Below are 21,876 nucleotides of genomic sequence, written 5' to 3'. Positions count from 1 at the left end.
TGGCTGTTTACTTTCAATTTTGTTTTAAAATTTGCCTTCCAGATTCACTAGGCGACAAGTTTAAAGTGAGCACATTCAAGTAGGAGGATGGTCATGTGACACTGTTTATTGTAAAGGTTTCCGTGTTTTAACAACATTTAAAGTGTTTTAGATTTTGGAATACCTTTTTCTATAAATAAAATGAGAGGCATTTAAGTTATTTTTTTCTTTTACAGGCAATATGTAGTATATTAACCACTTCATTGTTTTTATTCATTTAGAACTGACACTTTGTCTTTAAATGATACTCAACTATGCACAATAATATTTGAAGACCAAAATAAATACTTACACTAGTCCACAACTGTATAGTGGCAATATTGTTGCAGCAGCAATCTAAACTCAGGGATGAATTTGACACACTAGAAATAACAAACCTTTCTTCTTGTAGAAGCGCTTAACTATCCTTGCCATGTAACTTTTGTCAGAAGTAAACTTCTAAAGAATTCATAGGGAAAATCAATAACAGCCCAATCCAAGGAAGGTTTACTTTAAAGTAAATCCCACTGTGATCAGTGGGATTTTCACCCTCATAAAGAACATTTGATTGCAGCCTTTTAATAAGTTGAAGGTAAATTCCATTTAACATGGTGGTACTTACAACACGCATAAGATTGAACTGTATGGCACAGAGTTGCTGCAGAGGTTACTAAGGTAACTTTTCCACTTACACAATGGCAGTGACTAAGGGTATATTTTACCAGTGTTGTCCAGTGCACGAGTTACACCTCTCCCTGGCAAAGTTGGACAAAGTCATGGTCATTCATGCCCTAGTGACCTCCAGGTTGGACTTCTGTAATGCATTCTAAATATGATTGCTTAGCGTTTTCAGAAAATTCAGCTATGACAAAATGCTGCCAGTTTATTATCTGGAGTTGGGTGTATGCCTGCAAACATCAGAGCTGTTTTATGGAACACTTTTTGAGCTATTAAGGAACAATATATAATGTATGGACATACTTAGGCCACTTCCATGAGCATTTCTCAGATTTGAAACCTGTCTATGGTCTGTTGCAGTGTATGGGTATCTCGTTTACTTAACACGCATGGAGATGCAAACAAGAATCAAACTTACTTGCTTTTTGAGATGCCTTAAATGTATCTCAGGTCTTTAAAAAAAGCAAGATTCCTTTCCATAGAATCTGTATTAGAACCATTCTTCTTTGTATGGCTGTGTTGTCATCAAAGAAACCGTGATGTGAAGCTTCCCATTCATAGTTTGTTTGCGTGAAACAAACCACAATCCCTGGTTGCATGTAACACTAAGCCAGGGTTGTGGTTTGCTGCATGGTAAACTGTTAACTTTTGACCAAACTGCAGGAGGCAGTGGAAGACAGGAGTGCCTGGCGTGCTCTGGTCCATGGGGTCACGAAGAGTCGGGACACGACTAAACTACTAAACAACAACAAACTGTTAACTGTGGTTATAGTTGGCTCATGCATACAACATTTTATTCTAGAATCAATGGAGACTAAGGTATTTGTTTTTTCCTGATAAAGTTCACATACAGTCTAGATCTATTGCATATTTTTAGCCCCTGAAAAACACTTCTTGATAAACTGGTTTCATTCAGAAAACAAAAGTTCATTGCAGATTGACCCTGCATTGGTCTGCAGTGTAGTGTGTCCATTTGAAAACAGATGTAGGCGGTCCCAGAAATGCTCCTTCCAATACCTTGCTACTACTGGCCTAGCTGCCAACAAGAACAGATGTTTGAAATGCAGGTTCATATTATCTCCCAAGCAAGTTAAGCCGGATTCAGGGATTTAATGATGTTTTGTCCAGTTATGGCACAAAACCCCCCCAAATATTGATTCCCACAATGTGACCACTTTTCACAGGTCCACCACATGTGCTGGTGTGACGCTGTTGACATGCACCTCCTCCAGCAAGTTAGGGGTGAGTGGCGCTGATATGGGCTAGTCTGGCTGGTGCTGAGTTTCTTTAACAGAAGCGGACACCAATATGACGGGAAATGGATTTGAAGGTGGCATACACCAGGATTGCAATCACCAATTCTTTCTTCATTTACCTTGGCCATATGCAGGGAGAAAAAAGGCATGGATAGTCTAATCACAGAAAGAGTTTTAAAGCACACATCAGGTGACTTGACCCTGCATACCCCGTTGTGGATGGCTTACTCTAGAATCAATCAAGATTAAAAGCATGTTGAGAACAAGCATAAATGATTCAACATTGAGAAAAACTACATTTCCAGCTATGTATTGTTATTTGTATCCCAGATTTTATGTGTAATCTCAGTGCCATTTTAGATACTAGTATAAAGAGAGATGATCTATTTATGCTGTTTAGTGCTACAGTTGAAAGATCAGCCTCAAGATTTTGCCATTTTCTTAGGCCCAAACTATCCTGTGCAGCAGACCCACATCCTTTAAAAGCAGATGAACACCAGTAATGTATAAAGTGGAAAATGAGGATGTAATTTAAAAGGTCATAAGGGTGTGTGATTGTGGAGAGAGGAGGCAGAACTTTTTGCCTGCCAATGAAATTAGGTGTTTTCTGGATATCAAGCTGCCATCCTATTTCCCTCACCTACTCACCTTCTGTAATTCCAGATGTTTGGGTGGTAGTCAGTGGTGAGAAGTATTCAGCACATGGTCATATATTATTACTTAGTTGTGGTGCACCAGAGATTCCCCCCCCCCCTAGAGATTTCTAGAGATTTTTGCCCTACAGGTGCTTTACTATCCTGTTGCTGCCAGGCATATACATTTTTATGTTCCCAAACGTTTTAGATGCAGTTTTAATTTTGCTAACTATTTTATTATTTTGTGGCTTTTAGTTTGCTGTTGTTTTTTTTTTTTTTTTTTTTTTTGGTATTCTCATGTTATTTTGTAAACTGCCCTGGGAATATAATTGAAAGGTGGCATAAATATACTTATAACAAACCAAATTGTGAAGTTCCTGCCTTCCTTGTCATAATTGAGGAACTGCAACCAGACTTGCAACGATTTGTTGGTACCTTCTCCTTCACACTCTTCCTTGCATTCAGGCTATCATTCTGAATGGTTAATGGACCTCACCATTACAAAAAATAAAACAGTGCAAGCAGATACTTCCTGAAACACCTGAAACAAAGACTGATTAATTGAAACATTGGTATGTTTATAATTAGGAGGAAAATCTTATTCTGGATGAGAGCTGAGCCTTGGCTGCTCAGATCTGAAGCACAGGACAAGGGAGTGGGTGCAAGATCTGAGCCAAATGGAGCCAAACTCTAATATGGAAATGTGGGGGCCTTGTCTGTCATTGAAATTCAGCCAATGGAATGGCCCTCCACTGAGTAGATTATGTACTATTCAGTCATTAGCTGCATTTGCCTTTGTATGATGATGCTAACAGGAGTCAGTAATATCTGCAAAGCTTGAGAGACAGCAGCCCATAATACGCACAGTTGAGTCATCATGTAACTTACTGTAAATGTTTATGAGTTCTGATTTGAGTTGGAGCTTTTTTGAGTTTGGAGAACTGCAACAAGTAAAGTGATTCAGCTGTCTTTCCTGCTCGCCCCAATTCCCCTTTGGTTAGAGAGGCTTCCCACTTGCAGTTGCCTGAAAGTGCCACTCAAGACTCATAGATCTGTAACCTGTTGTGAACTAAAAGTATTCTAGAACAGTGGTTCCCAATTGGTGGTCCACGGATCCCAGGGGGTCCACGTAACCCACTCAAGGTGTCTGTGGCACCGTTCACATAACAAAAACTACCATAAAGGTATCAAAAAATTCAAAAGCAGGGGATCCATGGCTTGGATTTTATAAAACAGTGGGTCCACAGTACTTAGCTAACTGGGGACCACTGTCCTAGAAGGTACATTTATAGCACAATCTTATGCATGTTTACTCAGTAGGAAGCCCTGTTGTGTTCAGTGGTGCTTTTCCCCTAATAAGTGTGTTTAGGATTTCAAACTTAGTGAGGTTATTATTTATTGTTTAATAATACTGTACAGAGAATGATAGATAAGTGAACAAAGTGATTTTCTAAGGACGTTTTGCTGCGTATCAACTCCAAATTGGGTTTTAACTTGAGGTTGGTAAGTGTGAAATGAATATAGCCGTCACACAGTTTCTTAGATGGGCAGATATGCTTTGGAAAGAGGTACTTTTTATGAGAGAAAGCTATGACATTTTTGCTATTGTGCTCCAATAGAAATAACAGTAAATCAATACTGCTAAAATATCGAGTTTCACAATTACTCTAATTTTTCCAGATTTTGTGCCACCTTTTACTGGTAACAGGTTTTAATGTTATGAGTAATTGGATTCCCCCTCCTGCCCCTCTTAACGGTTGAAAAAGTTGCTAAGATTTTTCGTATTTATTAAATGCTACAGTTCTGAGTGATGAGTAATACCCTTTGAGACAACAGTGTCTTGTATTATCCTCTTATGTTACATTGTTCTTCTTGCTTCTAACACAACTATGAATTTATTAGTATCAGCCAAGAAAATGCAAGATTTCTCGACAAGCTTAAGTGTAAATGTCGCAAGGACATACTTCTGCATTCAGTTTCTTGTGCATAATTTCAGTTAAGATGATTAATGCCCATGTGGCGGTGACACATGCGTATTCTTCTGAAGTCAAAGCCTAAATGACTTTAGTGACATTGGCTTTTACCTCATACTATCTTGGTCTGCCTAGTACAGCAGTTTCTGATCTCGGATTCTTTTCCAGTCAGAACTTTGAACCGAGTGATGCAGTATGGGCAAATGCAACAGAGTTGGTATTTCCTTTGAAGTTTCTGCTGCAGTCATTGCAATGCTAAAAAGGCAAACAGCTTTTTACTTTGAAATATGACATGGCTCTTTATCATAGAATTGTAGAGTTGGAAGGGACCCCAAGAGTCATCTAGTCCAGCCCCCTGCAATGCAGGAATCCTGCCCGCAGCCATTCCTAGGTGGGCTCGAACCACCAGCCTTCTGGTTAACAGCCAGATGTACTGATCCATTGCACCACAGAGACCACCTGCCATGGAACCTTTAAAGAAAGATCTGTCATCAATCACAGCTCTTCAGTGCACATGTACCGGTACATTGTTTAATTGAACTACAATACACATATCTAAAGGTTGGCCATGAAAGTATCTAAAATGCACTTCCTAAATTCAAAATGTTTATGCAAAATTTGCTTTCCCTTTAATTATGTTTGCCAATTCTAAAATAGTGCAGATTGGGGGTATTTGTGTAATCGCTGAAGTATGTAGGCTGGAAAGTACTTCAAAAGTTGGCCACATAAAGATATCTGGAATTGCTTTATTAAATAGGATTTTGTTCATATGACTGGTCCTTTTTAAAAATTTAGATATATGACTGTAACATTATTTTTCTGTGTATCAGAAATCTTCAGCTTCTATGCATGTGTGTGTGTGTGTGTGTGTGTGTGTAGTTTTTTAAAAGAGGCCCCGTGGAACATGTGTACTGTGTATCCATGGGGCCTCTTTTAAAGGACTCACCCTGTATATACATACATATATGACACGACTAAACGACTAAACAGCAACATACATACACACACACACACACACACACACACACACACACACACGTGTATCTGTGCAGCATGAGTTGCCCTTTCTTGTGATTCTGGCCAAAGTACTTTGGAGTTTAAGTTTTCAAATGGACTGTGAAGAACTTTGGAGGTTCAAAGTTTTTAATTGTACATAACTCCAGTGCTTTCCAATAACACAGAGCCAGACCTGTGTTACAGAGGGGTTTTGAGGTTTCATCCCATGTGATCAGTGATGTTGGAATGAGGGAGATCTCACAGGAGAGCCAAACAGTGGGGTTGCTTGCCATACTAACATGTCTTGCCCATGTGACCAACAGTTTATAAGACCAGCAGGTTGGTCTTTTGGTGTTTCTCTCAACTGAGGATGTAAGAAATGAGAGGGTATTTAATAAGGCCTTCTCAGTATCAGCTTCAACACTTTGGAATGACCTCTTTATGGCGGTGTGCCTTGCACCATCATTGATTTAATTTAGTACACAGATGTGAAACTATAGGTATTACAGAATTACAGTATAGCTGGAACTTCTACTGGCCTGCTGATACTATTGCTGATAATTTATTTTGCTATTTAAATGTTTTATATTAGGTATTTATGCATTTTTAAAAAAATTGTGGAACACCCTGTGACCGTTTTGTAAATGCTGGTACAGAAATCCTTAATTAAGTATATAAAATAATACTTGAAAATGATATCATTTTTACAGTAGGTGGCAAAGGTTTCCAGCTGTTTAACAATAGCAACAACTAAGGACTCCGCTATACAGCTGCAAATAAAACATTTTAAGTGTGTTTTAAGTGCAATATACAATGTGACACTAGATGGCAATGGTGAGCCTTATGGAAAATTCAATGTATTTTTAAAAACACTTTTTTAAAAAGCGTTTTCAGAACATTTTTTTATATGTGTGTAGATTCCACATAAAACTCACCCTCTCAGTTAGACTACAAAGAAAAGAAAACCAAGGTGAAAACCTGGAGTGGATTTTTGTATGAAAAGGCTGAGACTGAGAGTTTGGTTTTGGTTTTCAAAATAAATTCCTGTGCTAATCATATGTTCTAAGATACTATTTACCCTTCATTAACTCTAACAGTATGTCTGGACCTCTGAGCCACTATGCAAACACTTGGCTCCAGCTTGTGGAACTCCGAGATCAAGTAATAACCACCAAAGCAGATTCCATAAGCGTGAAGTCTCTTTACCCCTTAGTATGTTTCAGTGTGGGAATGGTTAGGACAGAAGGAGAATTAGTTTTCTTAACTTGCTGCAACTGAATAATAAATTGGGAGAACAATCATTATATAATTTTAATTATCCTTAATCTCTTTGCTAATACTTAACTCTTGCAGCTTAGCCATGAACAATTTATAAGAGAACGGTTTGGTATATTCTTGTTGATAAAGCAGCTTGGAAAGGAAGGGGTAAATCTTCTTAAATTGCTTATAGTGTAATCCTTTGTTGTTGTTTAGAAAAATGTGATAGAGGAAGAACAGCGCTAGGAGAGAGAGAGATCAGAGAACCTTCAAATAACCCAAATATACAAGTAGATACAGAGGACCAGCCTGTCTGGGGGAATTGCACTGGTGATGACCTCATCAGAAGTAAGTATTTCCAGAACTAATTGCTGCTGTTTAGACTTGCCTTTTTAGTGTAATCTTGTACTGACTGTTGATGTAGCTAAATCTGTGTCAAATGCATTTGTGTAGAACTGTAATGTGTGTCAATAGAATTTCTTCTCAGGGATGATTTCTGTCAGTCTTCATCATCAAAGACTACCTAGAGATAAACAAGCTGTTTTTGTGACTTGAGCAAACATGCATTATACCATGTCAGGCAGCGCATCTGTGCAATTATTATTTTAAGATCCCATAATGCTGTTTTCCATTAATTCCAAGGAAAGCAAATGCCCTTTGAACAATCTTGAGATTTGTCAGTCTTGTTGTGTGTTAAGGAGAGAGGAGAGTGCCTTCAGATTCTCTTCAGAAGGCAGTGATTCAAGTTTTCAAGTTATAAATTCAAATTTCATCCAGCCTGATCTCCGTGAGTAGCTAGTCTTTATGGCACCAATTATCTCCTTGTGCCTGTCTCCCCCTCATACCGGTGGGATAATATAGGGCCAGTCCTGTCGAATCCTGCTTGTGGAATTCCCATAGGCATTTGGTTGGCCACTGTGAAAACAGGATGCTGGACCTAGAGGGGGTGTTTGCCTGATCCAGCAGATTCTTATGTTCCTAATTTCCAGGTCTGCAGTGAACAGGGATGTTCACAACAATAAATGGGGGTGTGCAGAAAAGCGCAGTGTATGTAGGAAGTTGTCTTATGTGTAAAATCTTCACTTCTGCATCAGTGGCTTTAGAAGATTGGGGTGATTGTTTGCATGTTTCGTGCAGCACGTGTTCTTGATGGGTCTTCCCTAATGGTCTGGTAAAACTGCATTGGAATTAAAAGATATGAGTGTTCCATTGTGTAGAAAAAGGAATCAGTCAAAAGTAAACATTTTGGATTGAGGACATACAAAGCAATTATTTGAAAAAAAATAAGAATTGGTAAGTAAGACTGATTTGCCAGGGAACTTGCTTTTCTGTGTTGCATTGAACGTAATACGCATCATAATTTTAACAAGAGCCTTGCTTTCTGTTTACTGCTGCTTTAATGACTCAATATTTTTTTCTCTTTCCAAATGGATTGTTTATCCACCTACGCAGTTTCAAATATTGCTCTGTTTGTTACAAGTCTTCTTAGCTTTCCCATTATAAATGTTTCCAGATGTTTCGTTTTTCTTATTATTGTAAAAAAAATAAAATACAGCAAGATAATAACTTTTGGGCAGTTAAACAGCTTAAGACTGTCAGGAAATTCTTCTTAATGTTCAGTCTTAATCCTTGTTCTTGTCATTTGGACACCTTGCTTCAGCTTCTACCCTGTGGATCAGGCCTGGGGGGTTTTGTTCAGCCTGAGAGCTGCATTCTTTCATAAGCAGCTTTCCAGGGGCTGCATACCACTGACAGGCATAGTGAGAAGCAAAAGTGGGTATGACACTTGCCTTCCACAGTAGGATACATTCCAGCCTCACAAAGGTCCATGATTCTATCCCACTTCTCCTTCCAGGTATTAGCAAGAAGAGGCATCATCAATGTTCATGAGCATATTCCATCTAGGCAAAATCACTTAAGATGGACACAGAGGCCTGGGAAGGGAGTACATGACCTAAGGAGAACCCTGACTGAGGGCCAAACAGAGACCTTGTGGCCTGAGATTCCTCACCCTTTCCATAGAGCAGCAGAAAATAAATAGGGTCCATCATGTATGTGACAGTCCTTCAGATATTTGAAGATGACTGTTACATCTCCTCTTAGTTGTCTCTTCTCCAGGCTTCATGTATTTAATTCGTTCAATGATTCCTTCTTTGTGTTTTCTTTAAAATTGACATTTTCCTAGTAAATTAAGAGAAGTTAAAAATTAAAAAATGAGAAGTAAACTTAGAGTTGTATCCATAATGCAAGTAAACATACTATTGTCACATCATGCCTTGCTATTTTCACCCTTCCAAGTGCAATGTTATGCAGCCAATCATTTCAGCTTTTAATTTGAGCACCTTTAGGATCTTATGAGACATTTTCCTTGAAAAGAGAAGCTGTCTGATTCCATTGTCACCATTCACATAAGAACATAGCCTATTCTGCCAAATTCCACTGATATACTTGTTTTTCCATTATTTTTCTTTGTTCGAATGACACATTACTGCAAAATTATCATAGCAGGAGTTAATTCAGCACAATTTGTTCGATATTCTATAGCAATAAGCAATAGAAGTTGAAGGAGCAATAGGCATGGGTCTTGTAGACTTGTTCAGATTTAATCTTCCTGTTGCTCAAACAGGACTTCAGCTTTGTGATATTTAAGAAAACAAGAAGCATCTCCCATATATTCAAACTGTCATGAATAATTGATTAATAATAATCCAGTTCTCAAGATTAAATAGCCTATTATATGCTGAAGTTTTACAGATAGAAAGGTCACTGCCATCCATCATTTCAGCTTCAAATTTATCCTCTTCTTCACTAAACATCCACCTTGTTCTTTCTGGAAAGGGGTATTTTTATCCATATTGGAGGGAGTGGGGAGGATAAACTTCTGGGATATGTTGTGTACTATTCAGTAAGTGGAGAAATTTGGTAAACCCAAGCCATAAAAAATGTAAAACAAGCACCTTTCAAGGTAATGCACTAATGTACTAAAATAAAAATAAATAAAAATCCCCCACAGTGCTAGAGAAACCGAAGTGGTAGTTTTTTCAGTGTCCGCATTAGAGAATTGTTCTCTGAGGGGCTCATCATTTAGGACTGATTCACGTGATCAGTCATATCAGATAATACCTTGCTTGTGTGAAATCTCTATTGCATTCTCAGCTCATAGGTGGAGTTTCCTTATTGGGTTAGTTTACACTGAGGCCCAACAGAAAATATACTGAAAGCTACTTTGTGCCAAAGTTATTTATCCAATCAGATGATGTGACAGCTTTCAAAGAGTGATTTTAATAATGTACAGGACTTTCATTGCTCAATTACATGATGTTTTATATAATGGGGTGTTTCCAGCTACCCCACCCCTTATAAGAAGCTGCTGCAACATCATGGGAGGGGTCTTTCTAGGACTAAGGTGAAACCATGAAGCTCCCTTGTTATTTTTGCTATTGGGTGCTGCACGTTTTATTAATCTTGTTAAATTTATAGTATTTAAATGTGCTTTTGTGTATGGCTGTTACATTTGCTATTGTTTTGATGTGTTATTTTGAAATTGTTTTTGTAGTGTTGGTTTGAAATGTATTCCTGTTTTCTTTGTTGTAAGCTTCTTTGAGCGTGATTTTGTGTGTGGGAAAAAGTGGCATACAAATTGACTGACTGACTGAATGTTTTCAGACAACTGGAACCAGCGCTTGAATGAGAAAGAACTGTCAGTGTTATCAAGCTTTGTATTAAGAATTACCCATATATACTGAACTTAAATCTAAGAAAAGGACACGAGGCTACTATCTTCTAATTGTTCAAAAAGTGTTGGTCATATTAATAGTGATGATTCTAAAGAGGACTGAATCTACAGGCAGTGTGTTATCTGAGGGAATAACTTTGCTTTCCTGCCTAAGACTGATGTTTGCTATTTTTATTATGTATGAACAATCTGATGCTCATTTGCCTGGGTGCAGGGTCCAGTGAGCAGAGTGGGATTTGCCTGTTAGTAGACATGCACACGATTATGCTGCATGTTCAGTCATTAATCCAAAAAGTTTTAGGTAATGTGAACCCCAAGTCGGAAGATCATTATCTTAACAAGGGAAAGTCCTAATTATTTGTCACTGTCCTTTCCTTGTTAATCTCTCCATAACTCCAATCAGCAACTAAAGTTTTGATGCTTTCTAAATAAAGTACATAAAGCAATATATTGTTTGAAGCGAATATTACTTAAATCGCTTCCCGCCCCGTAGCTGTAATGCATCCTTATGAACCTACCAGAAATAAAGCTGCATTTTATGTTAAGATGTATGTTTCCATTTGGTTCCAGTATATTTCAAAGAAGCTTGCCTGTGTATTGCATACAAAAAAAAAAAAAAGAACCTGCCCACACCTTTCCTGAAATAATACTGTGGAGTAAGTGAACTGGCATTGTGATAGTCTGCAATTTTCTAGAGTAATGATATATTCAATTAACCATATTTAGCATTTGAAACACAAAATTAGATACTTTGCCAAATTGTAAAGGCGTAAGATGGTTTAAAATGTTAGCCATCTCCAAAATAATCAATTCTTCAGTAGCACAAGATATTTTAAACAAAAATGGTGCGGTAAATACTCACAGATACATTTTACTACCATCTATATGACAATAGTGCGCTCTTCGAGTATATATAAGGTGTATATCTGAATGGAATAGATTTGCATTTGTGTGTTCTGCAGGTTGTCCTTGAATGTAACTATGAACAAAAGCACACTTGCCTACATCTGTCTGTGTACCAAGGGTTAACTAGAATGGGTACTGGCTGCATAGCTGATTTAATTCAGTTTTCAGATATAAGTCTACACTTCATAGTGGTATATAGATAGTGACAGACTCTCACATATATAGGTTTTGCATTTCACTTGCCTCAGAAGCACACTGAACCTGGCTGGAGATCTACCAGAATTTGACTGTGTTGTTATGCATCTGGAGGTTTGGGAAATGTTGTAGACCTTGCCAAATAGATATGGAGGCCTCTTGCATGAAAGGACTTGATGTCACTGTGTCAAGTTGGGGCAGGAGGCTCCAGTGCATGAATATACAGCCTGTTATGTATCTAAAGACTGCAAATTTTCAGTGAGTGGAATTCAGCTATGAGAAAGATTCCAGAGATGCACGTCTGGAATTGCCAATGAATTCAGTTATTCAGTACTAATACTATACTCGAGTGGAATCCAGTAATTTTGTCCACTTCTGACTTTAGAAGGTGGTATTAGTCCATGAGGCCTTTTCTCTGGCTCTTCTTTCAGGGCTGGAGACTGTTTTTAAGAACATTTATAGTTAGTATCAGTCGGAGCTGTGTTATGGTTTAAATTTAAAATGTAGAGATATTGTGGTTAAGAGTTGCCTCTTAAGGATGTAAGGAGGAGGGTAGCAGACCTGGTTTCTTTCACTTTTGTGGTGAGCTGAGTAATTATATTTTGCTTAGGGCATGAGAGTTGGAACTGCTGCTACTTATAATTTGTACTTGGAAATGCAGGCATATATTGCATATTATGTGTGGCTTTAAGCCTTTTCCTTTTTGAGCTAGAGGGAGTTCAGTATGTGTGAAGAGTACTTCACTTAGAAATATTCACAACTTGAATATAAATATACCACTTGCTATAAATATACCACAGTTCACTTATAAACCCCTGAAAACAATGGGACTAATGCTTCTCTGGCGTGGTACACGGAGTGCGGCAGTATCCCATCAAGATTGCTATGGGGAATGGGAGCTTGTGTGACTCAATGGGGAGGGGGGAGAAGACAAGGCTGGATGTGAATTGTAGAAGACGCAAAACAGCTTGATATGTAGTGTGAGGATTTGTGGGTGGGTGGGCGCGCGTGCGCGCACGCATGTACACACACACACACAAACACACAATGGGACTGGGGTAGAGTTATGTTCTGTGTGAAAATACTTGCATACATTTGCACTGCAGTTAAGAACACTCCAATTACAGTCGTACCTTTGAAGTCAGACGGAATCCGTTCCGGAAGTCCGTTTGACTTCCAAAACGTTAGGAAACCAAAGCACAGCTTCTCATTGGTTGCAGGAAGCTCCTGCAGCCAATTGGAAGCCGCAGAAGTCCCGTCAGTCGTTCGGGTTCCAAAGAACATTCGCAAACCTGAACACTCACTTCCGGGTTTGCAGCGTTCGGGAGCCGAAACGTCCAAGTACCAAGGCGTTCGGGATCCAAGGTATGACTGTATTCGATTTAAAAAAATAAAATAGAATTATTATTCTTTTAATGGCTTCACCAGTAGATTCTTCTCCATGAAGTTTGGAAGGGGAAAGGAAAGGAAAGTTATTGAATAAAAATAGGAAAACATTTACACATGGTTGTAGCAACTGTGTGTGTTAAACATTTTTCCATGTACAAAGTGTTTTTGAAAAATAACCTAATTTCATACAAAAACATTGGTTATGTTGGAAATATTTGTAAATGTGGTGTGCGCTAAGTAAGCTCTAACAAGACAATGTTGTCTTGTTCTATACGTTTCTGAAAGGAAGGGGAGCATTTTTAATTGAAGTATTCTGTTGTCTTTTGTAAAAATAAAAATGCTGCATGTATTTTATCATGGCATATCTTTACAATGTTCAAAATAAAGCAAAAAGCTCTGCTGATATTTGGTGCCCATTCAGTTAATTCCACAAGATAAGGACTTCTGAGTACCTCTGGCCTCCGCTATATTGAAACTATGGGAGCATAATGATTTCATAGAGATTTATATCTTCTTCTGTGAACTGAGAGGAGGATCAGAATTTTAACTTGCTTGGGGGGGAAAAATAGCATGGATAATTTCATCCCATTATGGCTGTCTTTGCCATCTCCTTTGTGAATGTTCTTTTACAAATTTACAAGGGCAAGATGGCTGGTGTTTTTCTTTTCTTTCTCAATTTTGAAACCTTGTGGTCACTTCTTATAAGGGACATGAAACTCTATAGTCTAGTAAGAAAAATGCTTTAACCATTTTTTTGGGGGGGGGGAGGTAGAGAGAGAGAGAGAGAGAGAGAGAGAGAGTTGAAAAACCAGTATTGTACCTAAAGTGTTTGGCACTGATTTCAAATAAGCTACACTTGACTTCCTTTTAGGTAAGAAAGTGTATAAGTTTTTAGGAAAGTTTATCTTTGCAATCCATGGTCAAGAGTACTCATAGGAATTATTTCAGTAGTATTGTTAGAATATCTTTCATATCACAAATGTAAATATTGTGTGCTAAGTTCTTTGTATTAAATAATACAGTACTAAGTCATAATTTGGACACGGGTGGCGCTGTGGGTTAAAGCCTTGCCGATCGAAAGGTCGGCGGTTCGAATCCCCGCAGCAGGGTGCGCTCCCGTCGTTCAGTCCCAGCGCCTGCCAACCTAGCAGTTTGAAAGCACCTTCGGGTGCAAGTAGATAAATAGGGACCGCTTACTAGTGGGAAGGTAAACGGCGTTCTGTGTGCTGCGCTGGCTCGCCAGATGCAGCTTGTCACGCTGGCCACGTGACCCGGAAGTGTCTGCGGACAGCGCTGGCCCCCGGCCTCTTGAGTGAGATGAGCGCACAACCCTAGAGTCTGGCAAGACTGGCCCGTACGGGCAGGGGTACCTTTACCTTTAAGTCATAATTTTGCCAGAAATATAGTAGTGCACCCAACATTGCAGTTCCATAGGCACTGCAGACTTCCATGCATGCAGTGGAACCCCATTGTCCTCTCCTGTCATCTCCAGCCCCCTATGTAACCTCAAAATCAGCTGTAAAGAAGGACCATTTGAAGCAGATTTTGGGGGTGCACAGAGAAAACAGAGCACTGTTGTACGAGTGGAACACAACAGGTTCCCTTTACTAAATTTGAAGCATCTGCTTATGGCAAGTAAATATAAAAATATTAATTTCATCCTTCATCTTGCTGATCATGGAACAAGCAGGGGTATCCTCCTCTGTGGCCAGCATGGGACCCAATTGGTCTGGTGGAAAAGCAACGCCTCCTCTGCTAGCCTGCACACCTAACCATATATAAAAAATTCTACCTGCCTACATGGACTTCCTTATCACCTATGGATAATTTAAGTTTTAGAAGACTGATGTATTTAATGTGGTTTGCCAGCAACAATTAAAAGCCTACACCCTCCCCAGACATGTTTGTGAAAGTGATGCCAATTGTGGCCAGCCAAGGCTGCCCCTGCTGCCCCCACATCTGTAAGGGCACCATTTTGGCCTTCCATGTGCTAGTCTCCCTTTGCCAGTGTCAGGAGGTGGCAATGCAGAAAATATGTGATGTGGCTCCACATCACTATCCTGGAAGCCTCACAGCAAAAACGAGTTAATAATGCAGTCCCTTCTGAACAAGCACCAAGCTGCTGGAACCTTTGATAGCATTTCTGGCATGTCCAGTGTTGTTTGCAGTACTTGTGAGTAATGGTCTAGTAGGTATAGTATTTTGGCATTATAAACCTAAAGCACTGTCATAAAACAAATTAACTGAGAAAACAAAAAATAAAGGAACATGTTCTGGTATGTAAAGAGGAAACTGAATGGGAAAAAACCCTTAGAGGAATAACCACCTGCCTTGCCCTGAGACCTCATAAATTTTTATGTGACAGAAAACAAAACACCCTTGATAATGTGATTAATGAAGGTGTAAGATGCTGATCAAGAATACTAATGCATAAAATGTTAGGGAGACTATAAATTAGCGTTATAAAATGTTGATCACTGTTGTAATTGGTCATAAAATTAGTGGTTCCAGTTAAGTGCTATGAAAATGTACAAAACTACAGGTACAAATACAGTGATTTCTTCCCTATCATCTGGTAACACAACTTTAGTATTCATTACTGGCATTTCATAGCTTGCCACGAAGAGAACGCCCAACTCACACATGGGCTTCTTGTGGCCGCTCTTTCCTGAAACTAAATGGCTACTAAGATTACATTTCAGATATTATTTTCCTGATGGTAATACAAGGGCTGAATCCTAAACTTCCATTCTGTTTTCAGAAAGTTCCTGGCAAAATGGTTGTGTGCTGGTTCAGAATTTCATTTATACTAGATTGGGATAAAATGGCCTGAGGAGACCACCTGGGCCTTATGTCTTTTAGGCCCTTGTGCATCATTCCTGGAACTGGCTAGTAGGTAGAAACCATAGACGGGCCAAGTGTAAGCATACCATAGAGTTGGTGAGCCCTTATATATCACCCAGTCCAACCCATGCTTGAATCAGTAAATTTAGAGTTAGAACAAAGGGGATGGAAAATGATAATGGTTGTGGAGGAGACAGATGGGAAGGAAGGGAGGTAAAATAACAAAGAAAAAGCAAAGAAAAAGACAGGAAGGCTGGGGAAATGAGAGAGTAATGCAGAGAGTAAGAAAAGAGGGGGATACAGTCATACCTCATGTAACATTCTTTCAGGTTACGTCCCGCGGTGACCCGGAAGTACCGGAAAGGGTTACTTCCGGGTTTTCGCCGCTTGCGCATGCGCAGACACACAAAATGACATCACGTGCATGTGCAGAAGCAGTGAATCGCAACCCACACGTGTGCAGACCCACCGCTGCAGGTTGTGGTCTTTTCATGTTGCGAACGGGCCTCCAGAACAGATCCCGTTCGCAACCAGAAGTACCACTGTATAAGGTGATCTTATGTTTCAGTGTATTACACAGCACCCATTTCTTCTCAAAACTGATTGCAGATAAGTGATTTGGTGAAACTAATTATGTTATCAAAATACATGTTTTGGGGTGCAGAACCCAGTTTCCTAGACTGCATTTGAGCAGAATCCCAGATAAACTTCTGGGGCACCTGCTTAAGTTATAATGGCTAGTACATATAAAGGGGATATGTAAACTTCTGTCCTTTTGCCCTTGGAATATCTGCCTGCTTTTAACACTTTCTCTTTCTATTTGAATTTTAAAATAAAATTAAAAATTGTCCAGTAGCACCTTAGAGACCAACCAAGGTGCTACTGGACAATTTTTTATTTTTTAAGATTTATTTCAACTGCATCAGACCAACACTGCTACCTACCTGAATCTCTATATTTGATTATTTTTATTAGAAAACCATGCACCAGAATATGAAGAATAATAACTACCTTTACCTATAACCCCAATAAAACTTTATTTTTCCTTGGGTTCCAATTTGTACTATGAAAGCATCAAGTTTGTTTTAACTTCCATCACATTTGATATTTGTTTAGAAGTACAGATAGCTTTTGCAGTGGATAGTTGAATTTTTTCTGGCTTAAGAAGAATTTGGGAGCATATTCACCCAGTCCTTTTCAAGCTGCACTGGCTCCCGGTGGAGTACAGGGTCAGATTTAAGGTGCTGCTTTTGACCTTTAAAGCCCTTCACGGCCTAGGACCCTCGTACCTATGGGACCACCTCTCCTGGTATGCCCCACGGAGAGCCTCAAGGTCCATAAATAACACCCTAGTGGTCCCAGGCCCTAAGGAAGTTAGATTGGCTTCAACCAGAGCCAGGGCCTTTTCAACTCTGGCTCCGGTCTGGTGGAACGCTCTGCCTCATGAAACCAGGGCCCTGCAGGATCTGATTTCTTTCCGCAGGGCCTGTAAGACAGAGTTGTTCCGCCTGGCCTTTGGCTTGGAGCCAGTTTGATTCCCTCCCTCCCTCTCTTTCTTTTTTCTTTTCCTTCTCCTCCTGCGATGAGGCTACATTTTAATATTTCAATGTTCCATTATTTTAATGTTGTATTTTATTTTTGTTTTTAAGTTGTAATCATTCATCTTGTTTTTATTATTGCTTGTAAGCTGCTCTGAGCCCGGCCTTGGCTGGGGAGGGCGGGGTATAAATAAAAAATATTATTATTATTATTATTATTATTATTATTATTATTAAGGATCTCAGCACAAAGGGTGTGTTCTTGGGATGCCTTGCAAAAATGCTTTAAGTGAGAACAATGGTATGAAATATCCTCTATGCATCCTGTAAGTGGAGTTCTGGGCTGTCTTAGCGAGGAATTTTCAGTAAACCTTCTGGAAAAAAAATCTACTTGCAATTTTGCTGGAGTATTTCTTCACAAAGGAAATCCTGTTTCATAATGATGTATTTCTTGTAAAACATGAGGAGGTTCCAAAGAAATAGTTGATGGCTGATAGTTGGTACTTTAGTTTCTTTGTAAAGTCAGCATGGTATTAAAAATTCAGCATGAAGAATTGATTTTAAAAAGATGGATTGTACCTTGATCATTTCTTGTTGTTTAGTTAATGTATGCCTTCTGTGATGTAGAAGGTGCAGTATATGCTACTTATTTCCTAGGAAATATTCAAAAATAATTGCTGACAAAAGCCACTTTACAGGTTGACTCAGAGGTATATCTTGCAACTTGAATGTTAATATTCCAGATGGCTGTGCATAGCTACCCAGTAAAGAATTGAAAGGAGGCTAGTCAGAGTTCGTAAAAGTTTGCATTCTTATTGATACTGTATCTTTATGGCTTAATAGAGACATTTTGAAAAACCAAAATGGAGGACCTGTTTCAGAATATGTATAATACAAATTTAGGCTAACTTACAGAACACTGGAAACATTTGTAAACCTGACAAACTCTCCTCAAGCTAGTGGTTGCATAGATTTGGCTGGCAATTCTTCTACAAAGAATGTATTTGATACTATATAGTCCATATCGTCTAGGGTGTTGATGGATTTTTAGCATGGCACAGGAAATAAAGAGATGACTTCCTGATTCAAACATAACTTTTACCCTCCATAGTATATCCTAAATCCAGCTTGACAAAATATTTCACAGTTCTAAGTATCAAGTCCAATTAATGCTTTAAGGGATAAATGAAAAGTTCAGACTAATACTAACCTAATAGATTCCCTCCCATTTCCTTTGCACGTTCATCCAAGGGAGCCGCATGTTCTGCTATCAAAAAACAATACATTTTCCAACCCTAGCCCTTGCATGAAATGAAATTGCATGTGGATACTATATTGATTTTGAAAGGGGCATGGTAATTTGTATTTCATTTTGAGCATTGCTTATGGGATGCTGTGTGGAGCAAATCCCAATACAGTTTTTTTCATACCAAGTTCCTGTAATAGATGATCGTACCAATAGTCCCCCCTAACATGTTCACGCACACACACACACACACACACACACACACACACACACACAAAACATATATATTAAGGGCACCGTCTGTCTTGAGAGACAGTGGAGTGTGCCTTTGGGGTTGAAGTCAAACCACTGTGTTAGCAGCACCAAAGTCACATCTCTGGGGCTGGAGATCCTGGGCTGCCCAGACAGCAAGACTCCAAGCCTGTGATATGAGGATGATGATGATGATGATGATAAGAAAGAAAGAAAGAAAGAAAGAAAGAAAGAAAGAAATTTTTATTTATACCCCGCCCTTCCTGGTTTAAAAACTGGGCTCAGGGTGGCTAACAGCAAATATAAAACATTGATTAAAATGTGACTTAAAAACAGCATAAAATGCAACATAAGATGCAGCATCAATATCAATAAAATTCAAATATTCAGATATCATGGGGTGGACGGGACCCAGTCAGTAGACATCAAATGATCACTAGGGCTAACTGGCCAAGTTGGTCCTACTAGGGCCAGCAAGGAGACCAGGGAAGAATTTAAATGTGGGGTCCCAGAAAGGGTTTCTTCATAGAAGAGGAAAGGGGAAAAGGGAATAGAGGATCAGGCTAATTCAAATTGAAGGCCAGGCGGGATAGCTCTGTCTTACAGGCCGTGAGGAAGGAGCTCAAGTCCTGCAGGGCCCTAGTCTTGTGGGACAGAGCATTCCACCAGGTCAGAGCCGTCACTGAAAAAGCCCTGGCCCTAGTAGAGTATAGTCTGGCTTCCTTAGGGCCCGGGACCTTTAAGAAAGAGTACTTGGCACACTCAAAACAATAACTGCATAAATGTTTATTATTATTCTGTTATTATTCTGATGGATAGAGTGCTTGTTAATTGTTTTTATATTGTATATCTAGGTATCTCAAATTCTTCATGGAGTATTTTAATTTTATTCAATATGTAAAAAAACTAATTTGCATATTCAAAATTTAAGTAGCTTTTCTGAAATAAATAACAACACAAACATTGCACACATATTTCCAACTTCACAGGTATAAATTATTTAAATCAAACTCAAAATAACCCACATAAATTAAGTATGTCATTGTTTGAACATACTTGTTTGATTATTGCATTGCATTGCTGATTTTTTTGCACTTGTGCCCTCATATATTGAAAACTGAATTCTGCCCATGGTGCATTTCACAGTCCTTATAGCTGTTTATTAATTAGTGTTTGAAAATAGTTTTAATTTGTTTGAAAATTGTGTGTCTGTGTTCAATGAAAAGAAGTCTGTCTATATAAACACAGTTCACAAAATATATTCAAGCGATACTTTTTTGTCAGCTGGAAATTGCAGCAAGTTTGAAATCAGAATAAGAACGTGTGTAATCACTTCGTTCCAAGTCTCCAAAATTTTAGTAATAAATACATGTTAAATTCCTGGAACTATTTTATGCTATCTACTAACCTTACAATTAAATTACTGTGTAAAGTTGGTTAAGTAACACAAAAGTTATTATATTAAGGTGTGCTTTATGAAGAGGCCAATGACAGTACTGCAGTGAAACATGCTAATAGATTATATGCTGTAGCAATATATTGCCTTTTTATTGCTTTTCCACAGGCAGCAGATTCATGTATAGTTATTACTGGCTACATTATCTGCTAGTTTTCTATCAAAAGTGATTCATTCTATTGAATCATTAATCCAATACTTATCATTCTTGGTGAAAATTTTCTAGTATTAACACTGTATAAAAGATTGACCTAAATCCACTGGTTTTGCTGCACTCTAAGAACATTTTAACCATGGAAGAACAGTATTTCTTAAGACAGTTTAAAACTATTCATTGTGGATATTTAACAAGGTAGCATTCTGTGTTGTGAGATACACACACACACACGAGTTGGTGACCAATGCCATCCTGGATTTAAGCTGCTGAATGTTCATAAATCTAGTACTGGAAATATTGATGTGTATTGAATTAGTTACTGAATAACAAGAATAAAATTTTGCTCATATATAGTGCAAAATGGGGGCTTTTGTAGCAGCACATGGTCTGTTTAGAATGATATAACAGACACTGAATGTTCACATATCAAACAAAATGCCATCTTTCTGTAGAAAAGAGGTGTCAAAAAGTTTCTTTGTACCTTTAACGCATGTGATTATGTAGTACAAAATGCAGAGTTTGTAAAATTTCTTGAATATACAGGCAAAAAATGAATAATTCAAAACAACTCATAAGTTCTACATTCTATTGTATCTTTTATAACGCAGGCAGGAGATAGCATTGTGTTCCCAGTAGAGCTGAATTTGCACAAGTTACACCTCTGAAAATGCCAGATGGTCTATGGTCTACTTTTCAGAGCTGTCACATATGTAAAGATTTGAAAAAAAGAAAAAAAGACAGCTGAATGAGAGCAGCGGATCATTAAAGGGAGAGTGAAAGTCCCTGGGTATCACTGTGTTTTAAGAAAGCATTGTGTCGTTTCCCCGCATTACGCTTTTCTTTTCTTTAAGATATACACAACCTTTAAAAATAAGGTAAAAACATTGCTGTTTTAAACTGAATGGTTGTGGCTTAATCTTAAAACTGTCAAATGCTTTTTATTCTTTATACTAGAATGCAGTCATATGGTTCCTAATTGGTTTCAAGTGTATTTTAACCATAAGATTCAAGTCTCCCCAGTGAAAAATTATCAATAAAGTTAAAATAAATTTAAATTGGTATAACTAATACATTTGGGGGTTTTATTCACTTTTGATTTGACCTACATATCATATGTGAATACTCTAAAGCCAGTCAGCTAAAAAGTTGTATGTTAATGTTACTGAAATAAGAGTACTTTGGGAGCAGAATTTATCTCTTGATCCTAGTAAAAATAATAAAATGAAAGTAAAACAAATAACTTTGCATGGCTAGACTTCCCCAGGACTTCGTATTGCCCATTAATTGGGAAAATAGGCCTGATGTTTTAAGACAGGGGAGATGATCATGTGTCATGTATTGTAA

At 38.4% G+C, this 21,876-nt stretch overlaps 1 protein-coding gene across 3 annotated transcripts in view; it reads left to right on the top strand.

The window, feature by feature from the left end:
• The window catches only part of MDFIC (MyoD family inhibitor domain containing), a 42,529-nt gene that overhangs the window by 1,562 nt on the left and 19,091 nt on the right, over window positions 1–21,876 (top strand). The window contains exons 1-2 of one of the 3 annotated variants that reach the window (XM_077934614.1): window positions 4,908–5,082; window positions 7,030–7,161. The exons of 1 other annotated variant lie outside the window; for it this stretch is intronic. In XM_077934614.1, coding sequence (XP_077790740.1) covers window positions 5,025–5,082; window positions 7,030–7,161 — 190 coding nt within the window. In that variant the 5' untranslated portion in view covers window positions 4,908–5,024. Of the gene's footprint in view, window positions 1–4,907; window positions 5,083–7,029; window positions 7,162–21,876 lie in introns of those variants that run through there. One more of the 3 variants, XM_028746113.2, reaches the window with a different exon arrangement.

This window comes from Podarcis muralis, chromosome 10 (genome assembly GCF_964188315.1).
Source record: "Podarcis muralis chromosome 10, rPodMur119.hap1.1, whole genome shotgun sequence".
NCBI lineage: Eukaryota > Metazoa > Chordata > Lepidosauria > Squamata > Lacertidae > Podarcis > Podarcis muralis.
This window is presented reverse-complemented; position numbering and strand designations above follow the sequence as displayed.